General features: G+C 38.6%; 1 protein-coding gene across 1 annotated transcript; it reads right to left on the bottom strand.

Annotated features, from left to right (window-relative positions):
• Window positions 1-248: 248 nt before the first annotated feature.
• LOC149250530 (stromal 70 kDa heat shock-related protein, chloroplastic-like) lies at window positions 249-8,256 on the bottom strand. Its single transcript, XM_089459116.1, has 8 exons — window positions 7,394-8,256; window positions 4,409-4,661; window positions 2,535-2,614; window positions 2,291-2,433; window positions 1,945-2,043; window positions 1,664-1,853; window positions 1,077-1,475; window positions 249-971 (listed from the first exon to the last, which is right to left on the bottom strand). The coding sequence occupies exons 1-8, from the start codon at window positions 7,958-7,960 to the stop codon at window positions 576-578; spliced, it is 2,127 nt and encodes a 708-aa protein (XP_089315242.1). The 5' UTR covers window positions 7,961-8,256; the 3' UTR covers window positions 249-575.
• Between the last annotated feature and the right edge of the window lie 8,769 nt (window positions 8,257-17,025).

The raw sequence follows: 17,025 nt of genomic DNA on the forward strand, positions 1-17,025 counted from the left end.
TGGTTGGAGTAACCTGCACTAAAACTTTAACTGAACATGAAAAACACTATCATATTATCATTGACAAGAAGTCTCTAACACAATAACAAGGTTTTGTATATATATTCTTAAATTGTCTTTCTTCTGTCAAACACCATATAAGGTGACTGCATCGATACTAAAATCCCAACTGAATAATACATGTAAATGAAATTGGCCAGAGGAACACTATTATATGATGATTAATAGTTGCAACGAAGTTGTAACAATTTAATTACAAAAATTCGTGAACATTGATTATTTAAAATTCATTAAAGAACTCAAGGTACATCCCACTATATATTTCTTGCGGGTAAAAAGATGAGAACCGTGAAACAAACATCTTGTTGGCGGTATTCTGCTCTGTCCCCGATTGAAACACCTTTTGAATGGAGTGATAAATTTTATCTACAAAACATAAGACGTATTTCAAATGCTAGAGGTAAAATGTTCTATCACAAAAAGCTCCATTCACAACTAAACATGTTCTCTACGGGCCAACTCTGAAACTAGAATGAAAATTATTCCAAGATATCAAGTAACCCACTATAGTGGGGTTAGTTGCTGTCTGTAAAATCAGCATCTATAACATCATCACCCCCAGATGTTTTTCCTCCAGTACTACCAGACCCTGCTTCCCCACCAGCAGTTGGTCCGCCAGCGGCTCCAGGCTGGTTGTAAAGAGATTGCCCTAACTGCATCACTTCTTGGTTGAGAGCTGCCATCGTATCCTTCATCGACTGCGTTGACCCACTGGCAATTGCATCTTTAAGTTCTTTCAGCTTAGCTTCCACCTTGTCCTTGACTTCTGCGGGTACCTTATCACCAAGTTCCTTCAACTGCTTCTCAGTCTGATAGACGACAGAATCAGCTTGATTCTTTGTATCAATAGCTTCTCTCTTCTCTTTGTCTTCTTTAGAAAATCTCTCAGCCTCTTTCACCATTTTTTCAACCTGCAATCATTAATTATACAACCAAACATTACTCAGAAAACACACCACATAAAAACTCAAGATGTTTCAAACCCTTTAAAAGGATACAAAACTAGGCAAAGTTACCTCATCAGTTGGCAAGGTGCTAGCACCGGTAATTGTTATATCCTGCTTCTTTTGAGTGCCTTTGTCCACAGCAGCGACTGAAAGAATACCGTTTGCATCAATATCAAACTTCACCTCTATTTGAGGGACACCTCGGGGAGCAGGAGGAATTCCATCCAACCGAAAACTCCCAAGCGACTTGTTGTCCTTGACAAATTCTCGTTCACCTTGCAGAACATTGATTTCAACACTTGTCTGACCATCAGCAGCCGTAGAAAACACCTCAGATTTTGAGGTTGGTAGTGTAGTGTTCCGAGGAATGATTTTCGTCATTACACCACCAAGAGTTTCCAGTCCAAGTGACAGCGGAGTAACATCAAGAAGCACGATGTCGCTAACATCACCCGCTAGCACTCCAGCCTGTGTGACCAAATGTTAGTAATGAACATATATCATAGTTTGCTTATCATAGATATTAAGGAACAGATGTCAATTCAAAGAACACACCCAAATCTCAAATCACATAAATGTATCTTGTAGAGTTGAAACCTAAAACCCAAAGACAAGATATAGAATACTATTGAGAGTTGAATACACCCCCCACCCACCTGGACTGCTGCCCCTAGAGCTACAACTTCATCTGGGTTGACAGTGACATTTGGCTCTTTGTTAGTCACTCTCTTGACCAGATCCTGAACAGCGGGAATTCTAGTAGACCCACCAACCAAAATAATTTCATCCAAGTCCTTGAAAGACAACTTGGCATCTCTCAATGAATTCTCGACAGGAGTCTTCAGCCTGCAAAAAGCAAATAAAAAAGTCAGGCTACATAAGATTCAGCTGTGAGGGTTTGAGTAGAACAAAATTTAGCCCATAAATACCGACTCACCTGTCAAGCAAATCAGAGCACAGCTCTTCAAATTTGACCCGTGTAAGGGTTGTCTCAATATGCTTGGGCCCATCTGCAGTGGCTGTTATGAATGGCAAACTGCAGCACAAATTAACATTCAAAATTACGACTAAAGCAATAAGTGACAACATGATAAACGTCCGAAAATTCGTTCCCACGTAACGGCCATTCTCAAGCCAAAAAAACTTCAAAAATATCAAAATATCAAAAAATTGTGACATAATCATATCAATTGAACACTGGAATACAGAAGGTCAATATATATATAATGACAGAAGCCAATAAGCACATAAAGGCAATTAAAGAAAAACAGTTTTTAACGCACCTGATGCTTGTTTGGGTAAGTGATGACAATTCAATCTTAGCTTTCTCAGCGGTTTCAGTTAGACGTTGAAGAGCTTGTTTGTCTTTCAACAAGTCGATTCCCTCATCTTTCTTAAAGCTGGAGGCCAGCCAGTCAACAATTCTCTATAGCAAGAAAGCATTTCGTAATTACTTCCCCGTGCTGAGAAAACCTCTTAATAAAAAAAAGATCTTAGCATCCAGCAAAGAAAACCTCTTGGACAAACCTTATCGAAGTCATCTCCTCCTAGATGTGTGTCACCTGAAGTGGAAAGCACCTCAAATACACCATCTCCAACCTCAAGCACTGCAAACAGAATACCAAATTTGAAATGCCCGTCATATGATTTAGATATTCAAATTACTTTGCAGAGAAACCATAACAAACAAAAGCAGGCACTTTGGGACAAGAATCAAACTAAGCAAGATCCCCTAAATTCTGCCAAAAAACTTTCCAGTGCCCACAGCTTACACCAAAAAGGCACACTTATATATTGACATAACAATATCAGTTAAAAATTTAATTTTAAAAACAAAAACAAAAAAGAATTGAAAATACCCCACTAAAATAAAAAGATTTGGAAGATGAATGGGTCAATTGCAACTTTCATAATGAAAGCAAGCGACTGCCACAAGAACACGAGTCCTACAGCCTTCTAATTAAAGCAAATGTGAAGTTATCAGCAAATTTGGATAACTTAACATTCAAAGTCGAAAGAATTTTACAGTTGGTCCAAAACAAGATAGTAAAAAAATAAATTAAGAAACACAATGGAATTTCTTGTACAAAAGTGTATGGAATTTGTAAGAAGGAACACAATTAAGAAAAAGTGAGAAACCTGGCCTAATAGAAACAGACATAACACCTAGGTTTGGCAAAACAAAAGTTCTGAGAATGTTGCCAAAGTTATGATACCAAATGAACCGAATGCAAAGACGTCCACAAAGTTAAAATACCAAATGTGATGATGTTGCAAGAGTTATAAAAATGAACCAAGTGCAAAAGTATTGCAGAAGTTATGATAACTTAACATTCAAAATCAAAAGAATTTGACAGTTGACCCAAACAGGATAGCAAAGAAACATATTAATAGGCAACATGCAATTCATAGTCCGAAAGTGTACAGAACTTGTAAGAAGGAAAGCAGTTGAGAAATACTGAATGTGAGAAACCTAGCCCAATGGAAACAGATGTGATGTATATATCTCACCAAATAAGGTTCTGAAGATTGCAAAGTGAAAATAAAAAGATTTGCAGTTTGTGTTGAAAACATGATGATAATTATCTGCCAAAATAAAGGTTCTCAGAATTGCCCTGAGGTCAATAATGATCAAGATGGTTAAAAATTCTTGACAGTTGGGTGCAAATAAAAGTGCAGAAACACAAAAAAGGGTTGCCCCAAGACACGATATAGAACAAATGATAAATAGGGCACTAAAACTTGCAAAACAAAATCTACCAAACTAAAAATTGGGGGCAAATAAAATTGATGAGTAAAAATGGAAAAGATTTGCAGTTTGCCCTGAAAAATTGATACTGCCAAAATAATGATTCTCAGAAGTGCCGAAGAGTCGGGATTCTTAAAGAGACTACAAAGTTGGATGCATATAAAATTGCAGGAAAAAAATGGAAAAGATTTGCTGTTTGCCCTGAAAGCATGATAATTATCTGCCCAAAAAAAGGGTTCTCAGAATTGCCCTAAAATCAATGCACTTAAAGAGTCTTGACACAGTGTGCAAATAAAATTACAGAAAAAACATAAAAAGGAAACTCATGAAATTAGCTGGAAACAAATGATACATAACAAATGATGCAAAGGGCACTAAAACTTGCAAAACAAGATCCTACAAACAAAACACAATTGAAGGATTTTCTTTTATGATTGGACAACAACAGCAAACAAGGTATCAAGACAACAAAACAACTAACATTTCCTGGACAGAGATACAGATTGCAAAATTGCTATACCAAATACAATGGAGAAATACTCACAACATGCCCAAACAATGACAAGTTCATAATTTCTAGACCCCAATTTGAACAATAAAACTTAGACAGAACTATAGAAAGCTAACACGCTTTGAGTAAACCTGTTCCTACCTGAGACATCGAATGTCCCACCACCAAGATCAAACACAAGTATTGTTTCATTATTCTTCTTCTCGAACCCATAGGCCAATGAAGCAGCAGTGGGTTCATTGATAATTCTCAGGACTTCCAAGCCAGCAATCCGGCCTGCATCCTTTGTGGCTGTTCTCTGAGAATCATTGAAATATGCAGGAACAGTTATCACAGCCTTGTTGACCTTATCATTTAAAAACTTGGTGGCATCATCAACGAGCTTTCTCAAAACCTATATCACAAAAATCCCAACTGCAACTTATTAGACACAAATGCCTATAAAAGCAAACCTTAAATTACATTTTCAAACCAAACCAAATCAGCAATAGCCAAATGTATCTTAGACACAAACTGCTTGGCAATACAAAACTTAAATTATAGCATTAAAAACATTTTTAGAACCAAACAAATTCAGACGTGTAAATCAGCAATTTCTAACCAAGTGTGTCATTTAGGGCCCAACGCCCTCACAAAATCAAACCATGCATAACAGTGGCCTGGAACATAATAAGGGAAACATGACCGCATGCACACCTGTGCACCCATAATTTTACACCAAATGTTTCCTTGTGCCAAACTATTCTAAACAAAGAAAACCACTACTTCATTACATCTGTATAAGCTTTACTCAAATCAAACAGCATATCTACATTATTTTGATTTAAACTTGTAAAATTTAAAACTTGATTTTGTTCATATACTAGCACAGATATGACAGATGACCATAACAAAAAAAAAAAATTGAATCACACCAATATCATTAGTATTGTAAGAACAATGGTTTATTTTAAACTGTCCTGTAAATCCGTCAAAATTCACGTGACCAATCAAAGCAACATGACCCATGTCTAGGCGAGACTTTTGATATCAATGATATTTTAACCATTTACTTATTCTACAATCTATATTGTGAATCTAACAGAGCTCAACTCACCAACCAAAGCAACACTCGTCTTCACTCAAAATTTTATGGGTTTAACCACAATAGCCCTGTTTGAAGCAAATTCTTCACAATTGTATTTGCTAATCAGCAAATTTTATTCTTAAATACCACCCAATATTTCATTCCTTCATATTTCGTTTAAGCCTGCCTTGGCAATTTGTTGGGTAGAGATTTGCTAATTTAAAAAAAATTGGGTTTTGCTCTGGATGAAGCCTGAGACATTTCTATGACAATTTCAGAGCCTTTCAGTACTCTACTAATGAAAAGTGGGGTGATAAAAAAATACATGGGGTGACTACTAAAAAATAGAAGGTGAGAGAGGCACAAATATATTCGATCCCAAATACCCTTGAATAGTTCCAAAAAAAAAAGGACAGACAAATATGCATACCTCTAGAATTACACTAATATCAACGCCATCTTAACCATTTACTGATTCTACAATCTCTATTGTAAATCTGACAGGGCTCAACTCACCAATCACAACAATTCCCTTCATCCAAATTCCATGGGTTACTTGATCCCACAATAGCTTTGTTTCAACTAATTTCTTTACAATTGCAATTGCCAATAAGCAATTTTTATTCTTAAGCATGACCCAATATTTCATTCCTTGAAAATAATTCAAGCCTTCCTTTCTCATTTGTTTTGAGTAGAAATTTGATAATTTAACGAATTGGGCTTTTGCTCTGGATAAAGCCCGAGACATTTCCATAAAAATATCATAACCTTGAAGTAAAATTGGCTGACATTTTAAGAAAAAAATTACACACAAACACACACGTATGTATTTCAAATCCCACTTTCTAACATATTTGCTTTTCTGATATGATATGTTTTCTCTTTGTGAGCCTCGAGTTGCTGAGATGTTGACCTGAGCTCGAACTCACAGATTTGGGCATAAAAGAAAAAGAATTATTTCTGAAAAATGGTGTTATTCATCCATATATGGATGGATTCTACTCACTCTATTTTTATAGTATTTCTAATCTTAAGAACTAAAGACCACACAAGACCGCTGAGGACTCCCTGTAATTTTGGAGAGAGATATATTTCTATCTGAAACAAGCTGAACAATCCAGCTTACCCTTTACCCTGCGTACCATCCTCGGAATAGGAACGAGGAGAGGGAAAATGCTCAGTGAGTTTCCCCAGGATATGAATTAAGGACCCAGAAAGTAGTAATAATAATAATTTATTTACTCCGCCATGCCATAAATTTTTCCTGGATAAATAATTTGGGAGTTATTTTTCCTTATAAAGTTGATCCCTGCTTAAACCGAATTCCAAAATTATGGATAAAACCGATTGGACGTTTAAATAGTAGATGACTGGCAAGTAAATAAAATATTGAGTCCACTGCCAACGTTCCATCTTCACTCTGGTTTGCGCCACCAACATGGCACAGGTATCAAAGAGATGAAGCAAGGCGTAATCAAGTCCCAGACGACTTTGGCAGAATAGATAGCCCTCATCCATTGTTGGCACCCGCACACCTAAAGCCAAAAGAAGTTTACTCTTTGATGTACGGCCCCTTCAGAGTGTGTTTCTCAAAGTGTTTCAAAAAAAGAAAAAGATGCAATGCAGCCAGAAAGAAGGCTTCAAAGAGAAGCTTAATAAATTCAACTGATAGCTAAAACCAACCCAAGGCATACTGCACTGAAAACCCCCTCTCGTCACCACACACAGAAGCGGGGCCCCAGAGCACCTGAAATGCATTTATAGTAGAAGATGTTCGATATTCTTTGAAAATAGTCTTCAATATTAAGGCTACTCAACGGGTCTGTTGTGATTCAACCAGCAAGGATGATGCATCTCAGGTCAACCCCCCCTGGCAACCCAAGGCTCATTTCCCTCGGACACACAAGGAAACAAATGGCAATGGGACCAGGTGCGAGTACTGGGTGATTTTGATGAGGCTAATAATAGCAACAATGAAGACACATTCGTTGAGCTATGAAATGTATATAATGGAAAACAATGCTGATACAACCTACAAAATGAAAATTCAATTGACCAACCTGCGCAGAAATCTCTTCGGCCGCGAATTGTTTACCAATTGCAGGACAATCGAGCTTGACATTACCATTGTCGTCACGGATAACGCGATAGGAGACCTGCTTGGACTCCTCGGACACCTCTGACATCTTTCTCCCAATGAACCTCTTCACGGAGAAAAAGGTGTTCTCAGGGTTTACCACGGCCTGCCGCTTCGCAATTTGCCCGACGAGACGGTCGCCGTTCTTGGAGTAAGCAACCACAGAGGGAGTCGTTCGCTGGCCCTCAGCATTAGTGATGATGGTGGGCTTACCTCCTTCCATGGCCGCCACAGCCGAATTCGTAGTCCCCAAATCGATTCCAACAACCTTCTCACAGACAACCCTCAGAGGCCCCGCGGCCCGCCTTCTGGATTGCTGCGTCTGCTTGCTGCGCAAGCTGCCAAATCCACCATTGAAGACGGGATTTTTACCCAGACCGAGGCCAAAGAAGGCGCTATTTCGATTTCCACGGCTGGGTCTTCTGGAAGAACCGGTGTTGGTATGAGGTATGCCAGCTGCGAACAAATGAACATGAGCCGCAGCCGCCATGGATGAAATCTCTGAACTGAAACCCTTGGGGAGAGATTGAATGCGGATAAAATGAGAGTATTGGGATTCTGGGGTTTTTTTCCACGATCGATGCCGAAGATGTGAGAACTGAGAAACCCAAGCCCTCGGAAGCAAAAATAAAATGAAGAGACTGGTAGTGAGGCACGATAAGAAAAAGAGACGCCTTGGAGGCTTTAGCCGGGCAGATTTTTGCCACGTCGATGTTCTAGATCCCTCTCTTTGGCTGCCGCAGCGGACGAGCCGAGTTTGTGTCCTCTCGATGGTTTCGTCGGGCAAGGCAGAGCTGCCCGTTTGGTGCAGTTTATCTTCATTTATGTTTTTTCTACAACGTTCTAGGAAATGCTAATGTTTGTTTGCTAGCACCCATTAGGGTTTTCGCTTTGAGCATCTAAATGGTGGGTGGGGTCTGCCTATTTTGTATTCTCCTAATTTTCTACTTCATTGTTTATTCTAATAATAATATATAAGGACTAGAGTATTAGTTCAATTTTTCTATTTCATGTTTCATGTTTATTATTAGTTTAATCAATTGTATATGAGGTTAGTGAAAGTGGGTAGTTATAGTTTTATTAATGTCAGGATTACCCAGTAATATGTTTGTGCTTGTATTTATATTTGTGAATGTGCATCACGTGACATTAGTTAAGATGAAATCTAAGTATTCGATGATATTTTATTTTTTATGGTTTTATGGTCTTATTTTCCTCCTCTTTTGCCTTAATGATGGACCATATATCGCCGGGCCAAAACATTAACAGTAATGTTTCATACACAATGGATCTAAAAATTCAACACACCAAACTATTACAGTGTGAAAGCCTTAAACATAAAATTTAATAATATAGATGATGCCCATTGATGGCTTCAATGGATTTTAAGTCAAAGGCCACCCAACTGTGTTAATGGTTTCCTTACACATGTTAATCTTGTTGTGATAAGAGGAAGCTAGTTAAACTTAAAAAAGAAGTTAGTTTAATTTAAAAAAAAACATTAGCATACTTTAAAATGGGCAAGTGGGAATGTAAAAGTGAATAGGAAGATGAATACATGAGACAATATAAGGAGGTTGTGGAGGTTGTGTTATATCTAGTGTGATTATGAAGTAAGAGTTTGTCATCAAGTTGTTGAAGCAATAGTGGGAATGTTAAAGTGAATAGGAAGATGAAAACATGAGACAATATAAGGAGGTTGTAGAGGTTGTGTTATATCTAGTGTGATGTTAAAGTGAATAGGAAGATGAAAACATGAGACAATATAAGGAGGTTGTAGAGGTTGTGTTATATCTAGTGTGATTATGAAGTAAAAGTTTGTCATCAAACTGTTAAAGCAATAGTGGGAATGTCAAAGTGAATAGGAAGATGAAAACATGAGACAATATAAGGAGGTTGTGTTATACCTAGTGTTATAGGAAATAAGATTATGAAGTAACGATTAAAGTAAGAGCTTGTCATCAAGCTAGTGGAGCAATGGTGATAGAAGATCATGTCCTCAACCACCTTTCACAACCATGAACTCAAATTGCATGGAGATCTTATTGTATTTTTTTAATTGGTGACCTTTCTAGCATCATATGGTGGTTATCGTGACATGTGTCATGGATTGGAACCTCATGAAAATTGTTCCCCTTTTACCTCACCAAAAAACTACATTCACACATTTTAATTTCATGTGAAAAATGGGTTAATCTTTTTATAGTGAAAGGAGATTATGTATCTGTTTAGTTATGGTTTATTTTAATCATTGTCATTACTACAAATTGTTTGTGAGAACAAATTATTTTAGCTATGGTGAATAATTATGATTTAGTCATGGGATGGGAATGAATGACTTGGAACTATTATAAATCAGCTTAGATCTGTGTTAAGTTGGCATTTACCAAGTTCTTAAAGGGATTAAATCCCTTTTCACTTTAAAAGAGCTTTGCATTTCAAGGAATTTGATCCCTCGGGGGCTTGATAGATTCTAGTTGGTTTAATTGTTAATTATAAATATAAATTTTATGGTTTTTAGTTTATGTTTAATTTATTTTATTTTATTAATTTTATTAAAAATTACCACATTCATACTAGAATCAAATGTTTATAGAGGAGTTAAGTTTACTTATGAACCACAAATATAAAGAAAAATTTTAATAAAAAATGAATTAGGTGAGGAGAAATCTTGGATAAAATAAATATTACAATATTATATAATATTATATGTTATGTAATATTTATTACCACCCCCACCTAATAAAAAGTGGTTGGGTGGGGAAAATACTAATTAAAATGTAATAATATTACACTTTACTTAATATTTCCCATCCGCCCAAATATTACAATTTACTCAATATTTCTCCTCACCTCTACTAATTTTACAGTTTAGTTTGTCTATTTTTAAATTTCAAATATAAAGAAAAATTGCAATAACAAGTGGACCTATTGAGGGGAAATATTGGGTACAATGTAATACTATAGAATTATATTTTAATTAGCATAATCTAGTAAAAAGTGGAGAAATATGAGATAAAATGTAATAATTACATTTTTCCTAATATTTCCCCCACCTTCGATCATATGCCAACGCCAACATATCCATAAAAAGTTTTACCTTTACTGCCTACATGGATTCACCGTCATCATTTTCTACAACTAATTATGTATCTAAATATAACATCAAACTAAGATGGATCTAGGCTAGTTTAATTTCCCCCTTAAATAGGTTATATTCAACATGAATACTATGAGTCAATACGATGGATTCTTAAAACCATGAGTCAATTTTATTTTTTTATTATTTATTTTTTATAGAGTGATTTTTATTTTGTTATTTTTATTTTATTTTCACTGAGTTAAAATGTTTACAGTACATTACGATATTAGTTTACATATCTCTACATATTTCAATTTTAATTTTAATTTTATTTTGACTGAGTCAAAATGTTTACATTACATTATGTTATGTTACACATTTCTAGCATACTATAGGCATTAGATCTAGGCTCAATGAAGGAATTACATATATACCTCGTGCTAAAAAGTAATTTATTTATTTTTAAATTTCAATTACTCTATCTCACTATATAAAGCGTGATGTAAAATAAAAGTGAAAATTGAAGTATTTTATTTATGGTTGACATTGATTTTTAAAGTAACGTTATTTATGAATCAAAGTGAGGATTTTGATCACGGTCAGCAGCTATTAACCTAGACAGTCCCTTCGGCCCCTTTGGCGGCCACCACTGGTGCGCCTTGCCCTGGACAAGCTGCGCCCCTCGCCATCTCCCATGACGAAGCTGAATTCAAGTCACGACGCTTTCTCATTCAAAGACACTATTACTGGTCGCCCCCTAGACCAAGAATCGTTCTTCACCAAACTGGCCTCCAGCACAGCCTTCCGCTCTATGAGAGAGAAACCTGAAAACAAAGAAACATGGTCAGAGAAAGGAAAAAAGAAAGAAATACATACAGCGAATGGAACTACCTCTGCCAGCCCCTCTTCCACCAAGGCCAACATCGCAAAGGGTAAGGGACAGCAGGAAGAACAAAGGAAAAAAAAAACAAGGAACAACTACAACCCCATAGCCAAGAAAATTATGGAGTTGTAAAGCCAGGACTCAGGAGTGGCAGTCTACAGAGAATACATGCAAGAACACGCAGTGATTTGCAAATTCATGACCATTTGGTCGACAGAGAAAGCTCTGAACTGGTGTATACAAAGTAAATGGACACCTATGGGGGAAATCAGACTCCAGCTGGGTTCCAAAGGATTTTTCACAATAATCTTCGACCTCTTAGAAGATAGAGACAAAATCTTTGAAGGAGGTCCTTATTTCTTCAACTCAGCAGACCTATACATGAGATTTTGGAAAGACAACTTCACACCAGAGAAGGAGGACTTTGCAAGAGTTCCAATCTGGGTGCGGCTCTACTCCTTGCAGACGGACTACTGGGCTCCCTCGGTCCTAAAAGGCATAGGAAGCCAACTAGGGGAGTATATAAAAATGTCTGAAGGAACCAGAAACGGACACTACGTTTCTTATTCCAGAATATCTGTGTATATAGATGTCTCTGGATCCCTCCCAAATGCAATAAAATTAATTTTCAGGGACGAAGTCTAGCTACAAAGTATAAATTATGAACACATCCCCTTCAGGTGCAGGAAGTGCCATGAACATGACCATCTCTTTAGAGATTGTCCTCTAAATAAATCCCCTCAAAATACTAATCAGGCAAGCAAGAAAAAGGACAACGAAGGATACACCAGAGTCAACTCTAGGAACAAGACAGTAGGAAAAAGACCAATCCCAAAAAGGACCAACAAACTGCAGTAAATCAAAACCAATTCGATGCCATGCTCAACATACAAGAACAATTGGATCCAAACTACCCGACAGGAGATGAAGCAGGAGAAGAGGAGCAGAACAAAGCAGACAGGGAAAAATGGGATAGAGATGTTGATCATAGCAATAGGGAAAATGAGCACTCACAAGAAGATACTGAAATGGAACAAATAGTGATCAAGGAAATGCCAGAGGAGAGTACCATAGAAGAAGCAGTGGAAGGGGTAGACCTGGAATCCATTACAGAAGGATGGAAGATAAATGGAATAAATGCAATCCCAGAACATCAACTTCAAAAAATAGAAGGGGCTTACCTCCTCCAAGAGGAACTAAAACACAATGCAGTCCACCCCTCACAGGACAGCAACGCATCAAAAGGAATCATGGCAAACATTCTAGCAGGAGGGTACAACCCCAAAGTACCACGCTGAAAAAGAGGTAGAAAGACCACCAGCCAACTCCTCGAAGAACTGGGTGCCAAGCTCATAAATGAAGGAAAGGTAAAAGCTCTAGCCCTAACCCCCTCTCCTCACCTATGAATTGCATTTCTTGGAATATAAGAGGACTAAACGGTCCTAGAAAGAAAGGAATCCTGAAAAATAGAATCATGTCTGATAATCCTGACATCCTCCTTATTTAGGAAACCAAACTGGATTCGGCTCACTCTACTCTCCTTCAAAAATCCTGCTTTAATTCTTATAGCTATTTAGCCAACTCAACCATAGGTTTTGCGGGAGGAATTATGACCTTATGGAAAAATTTGAAGGTCGACCTCATCTCCTCTCTGGCAACCCATCACTCTATTACTTTTGTCATGAGAATCATTGGTACTAATGATAGCATCTGCATAACCAATATCTATGCCCCCCCCCACAAGGTGATATATCAAATCAAGATGTTTCAATGCATCTCCAATCTGCTCGATTCCATTCATATGCCTTACAAAATCATTGTTAGGGACTTCAACATGATAACAAACCTGGGAGAAAGGAGGGGAGGAATCTGAAAATTGGACAAGGACTCAAATGCTTTCCTTTCAACTATCGAAAGCCTCAATCTCATCAACATCCCCACAAGCAATGGCACTTTCACCTGGAACAATCGAAGAGGTGGTGATCGCCAAATAGCCTCCAAGCTAGATCGTTTCCTCCTCTCCGAAGAAGCTTACCTAACCTCTTGGGAAACAAAGGCTTGTATTCTTCCGCAAGCAGGTTCTGATCATTGGCCCATCTCTCTTAAGTTTCATATCTCCACTGGTCCTAAAAATAAGCCTTTTAGATTTGAGGCCTTCTGGTTGGATCACCCGGAATTCCTAGACAAAATGAGGTTATTGTGGAATAACTCATCTACTAGATTTGGCAACAAGATATACACCTTCCAACAGAAACTAAAATATATCAAAGAGGAAATTAAAAATGGAATAGAGAATCATTCGGCAATATCATCACATGCACACACACACACACACAAAAATGGAGCTTAAGATGGAGCTCCTCCAACATCACATCATTGAAGAAGGGATCATAGACCACAACAAACAAGAAGAGTAAAAATTACAACAAAATTAGGAGGAAAGAGCCATTCAGGAAGAGAAGTTATGGCAACAAAAATCCAGAATAAGCTGGCTAAAATGTGGGGAAAAGAATACGGCCTTTTTCCACAAATCGATGATACAGCATAGAAGAAACAACAGAATTCTAGCTCTAAAGAACCAAGAGGGACACCTCATTCACTCTCAGGAGGAAATGGAAGATGAGTTAACTCAATACTTCAGCTCTCTTCTCAAGGAGCCAAGGAATGACTAGGCTGAGGATATTAAAAAAATTACCAAACGCATTCCCAAGAACCTCATTGAACATCATAATAAAATGCTCTTAAGAAAAGTTTCACTCCAAGAAGTGGAGGATGTTGTCATGAGTATGCCCAATGGTAAGGCCCCAGGACCAGATGGGTTTATCATTGATTTCTACAAAGTCTGTTGGCCAATCCTCAAACATGAGGTCCAAGCCCTTGTTGAAGAACCTCGCATTCAAAAGTTTGTCCTAAAAGCCCTCAACTCCACGTTCCTCACTCTGATTCCCAAGGGTGACTCTGCAGACTCCCTAGACAAGTTTCGGCCCATATCCCTCTACAATGTCATTTATAAAATCATCTCCAAAGTCTTGGCCAATCGTCTAAAATCTATCCTGCCTCTCCTTATCTCTCATCATTAATCTGGCTATGTGGAAGGTAGGAAAATCATGGACAGTATCATCCTCTCCCATGAACTCATCCACTCTCTCAACTCGCAAAAGAAGCCTAGCATGATGATCCAATTAGACATGTCTAAGGCCTTCGACAAGATAAGTTGGGCCTACATGAGAGAAGTTCTAGCAGCTTATGGGTTCCACAAAGAGAGTATCAAATGGATCATGGCAATGGTGTCTGGAGCGTTCTTCTCCATCCTCTTGAATGGCTCCCCCTCTCCGCCCTTCCACCCCTTCAAGGGCATTAGGTAGGGTGACCCAATTTCCCCCTTTCTCTTTGTTATAATGGTTGAAGGGCTTAGTCGCTCCATATCGGCGGCCTTGTCGGCCACCGAACTTTTTGGTCTCCAACCTCACGCCTCTGCTCCTCTCTCCACGCACCAACAATTCATGGATGACACTCTGCTTATGGGGCTCTCGACTGTCAAAGAAGATTCCTCCTTCAAGACCATTATGTCTGACTTCTCTGTGGCCTCTGGCACCTCCATCAATCCTGAAAAATCTAAATTATTCTTCTTCAACACTCCTCTGCCTATTCGAAGAAACATTGCTAGAATCCTCGACTTCCCCATAAGCTCTCTCCCCTCCAAATATCTAGGGGTTCCCTTAACTGATAGGCCACTGGCCCAGGCCACTTGGGAAGATTTGATAAATAAATTAGAAAAGAGGCTAGCCAACTGGACCTTTCGATCGTTGAATCTGGCAGGTCATCTTGTTCTTGTAAAATCAGTTTTACAGGCGATCCCGCACTACCTATATTCAACTTTGGCTGCCCCAAAAGTGATCTCCAATGTAATCAAAAATCTGCAAAGGAACTTCTTATGGAGAGGTGCAGAGAAAAAACAGAAATGGGCTCTAGTTACATGGGAAAAAATATGTAGGCCCAAAAAAGACGGTGGCCTAGGACTTAGGGACACTAAGCTCCTAGGGAAGTCCTTGGAAGCTAAAACTCTATGGAGATGGATTGAAAATCCCAATTCCCCCCTAGGGAACCCTGTGGAAAGCAAAGTACGCTCCCACCCACTCGCAGGAGCAAATAATAAGGCTAAATTGTACCATCAAAGGTTCAGTAATCTGGAACCAAGCATGGGAGAATCAGGTTATCATCCAAAAACACAGTTTCTAGGAGGTTGGTAATGGAGACAAGGCACTCTTCTGGGAATATGCCTAGCAGCAAAGGTATGAACTCGATAAGGAACAATATCAATTAATTAAGTCCGAAATGCAAAACAAAGGTAGGAGTAGGGTCTGTCATTATTGGACACCTAGCGTAGAAGGGGACAGATGGAGAGAATGGATTGAACAGAAAGACTAGACACCCCATATCAACCCTTCGGTTTGGTCTAAGCCATCAACGAAACTCCAAAAGAGACAAATCCTCCATGACACCACAGAGGAAAAAATCCGTTGGGGCAAAAACACAGTTGGTCACTTCAACATAAAGGAAGCATACAGATACATAGTTGAACATGATCAAATCCAACCTGACTCCAAATGGAATTCAATTTGGGACAGAAGACAATGGCCAAAAATTTCCATCTTCCTCTGGCTTGTCTTGCATAGGAAAATTCTAACCTGGGAAAACCTTCGAAAAAAGGGTTTTATTGGACCCTCCAAATGCCAACTTTGTTAGCAAGAGGAAGAATCTTCAAACCATCTCCTAAACGAATCTCTTTATGCGACCAAACTTTGGGATTGGGTTTATTTAGTCTTTAAAATATCAGATCTGGATCCCTCCTCCATCCTCAACACCATCTCTAACTGGCGCACTTCCTTCTCCTCCTATCCTCCAGTTAAGAGGGCATGGAACCTCGTCTCATGTATGGTTTGTTGGGCTCTATGGAAGGAACATAATGCTAGAATTTTCCGGAGCTTTTCATCTCAGGAGGAAATCACCTTATCTAAGATCAAGAGCTCCATTTGGGAGTCGATGGCCTCCTCCCCTCTTCAGAACACCAGCGACCCTCCCAGCAACTTAGATGTGAGAATTCTCTCCATGCTGGACCTCCACCAAGCTAGCACCCCTGAGGTCACCTCTTTTTCCACAAAAGGAGAACAAAACGACAAATGGCTGCCCCCAGAGCTCGGTACTATTAAGCTTAATTACAACAACGCGGCTAAAGGAAACCTGGGCTTGGCTAGTTTCGGAGGCGTCTTCATGAACGCTCAAGGGGAAATACTATGGATCTACGAGGGTAATATTGGTTCAGCAACTAATAACGCAGTAGAATTACATGCTCTGGAACACGACATTACCATCACGAAAAGCCACAAGTTAAGCCCTTTGATCATGGAAGGGGATTCAACTCTCGCTACACAGGTCTGTAAGAAGCTCCAACAGGGTATTGAAGTGGCCAAAGTCTCGGATAATTGGCGCCTAAATAAAATCATGCAGAGAATTAAAAACAACATAGACAGCATGGAAGGATTACATTTCCAGGCCATTAGAAGAAACGATAATAAGCTTGTAGACAGAT

The sequence above is a fragment of the Pinus tabuliformis genome, chromosome 7 (genome assembly GCF_031772625.1).
Source record: "Pinus tabuliformis cultivar Carrire ecotype Pingquan chromosome 7, CPIR1, whole genome shotgun sequence".
Classification (NCBI taxonomy): Eukaryota; Viridiplantae; Streptophyta; class Pinopsida; order Pinales; family Pinaceae; genus Pinus; species Pinus tabuliformis.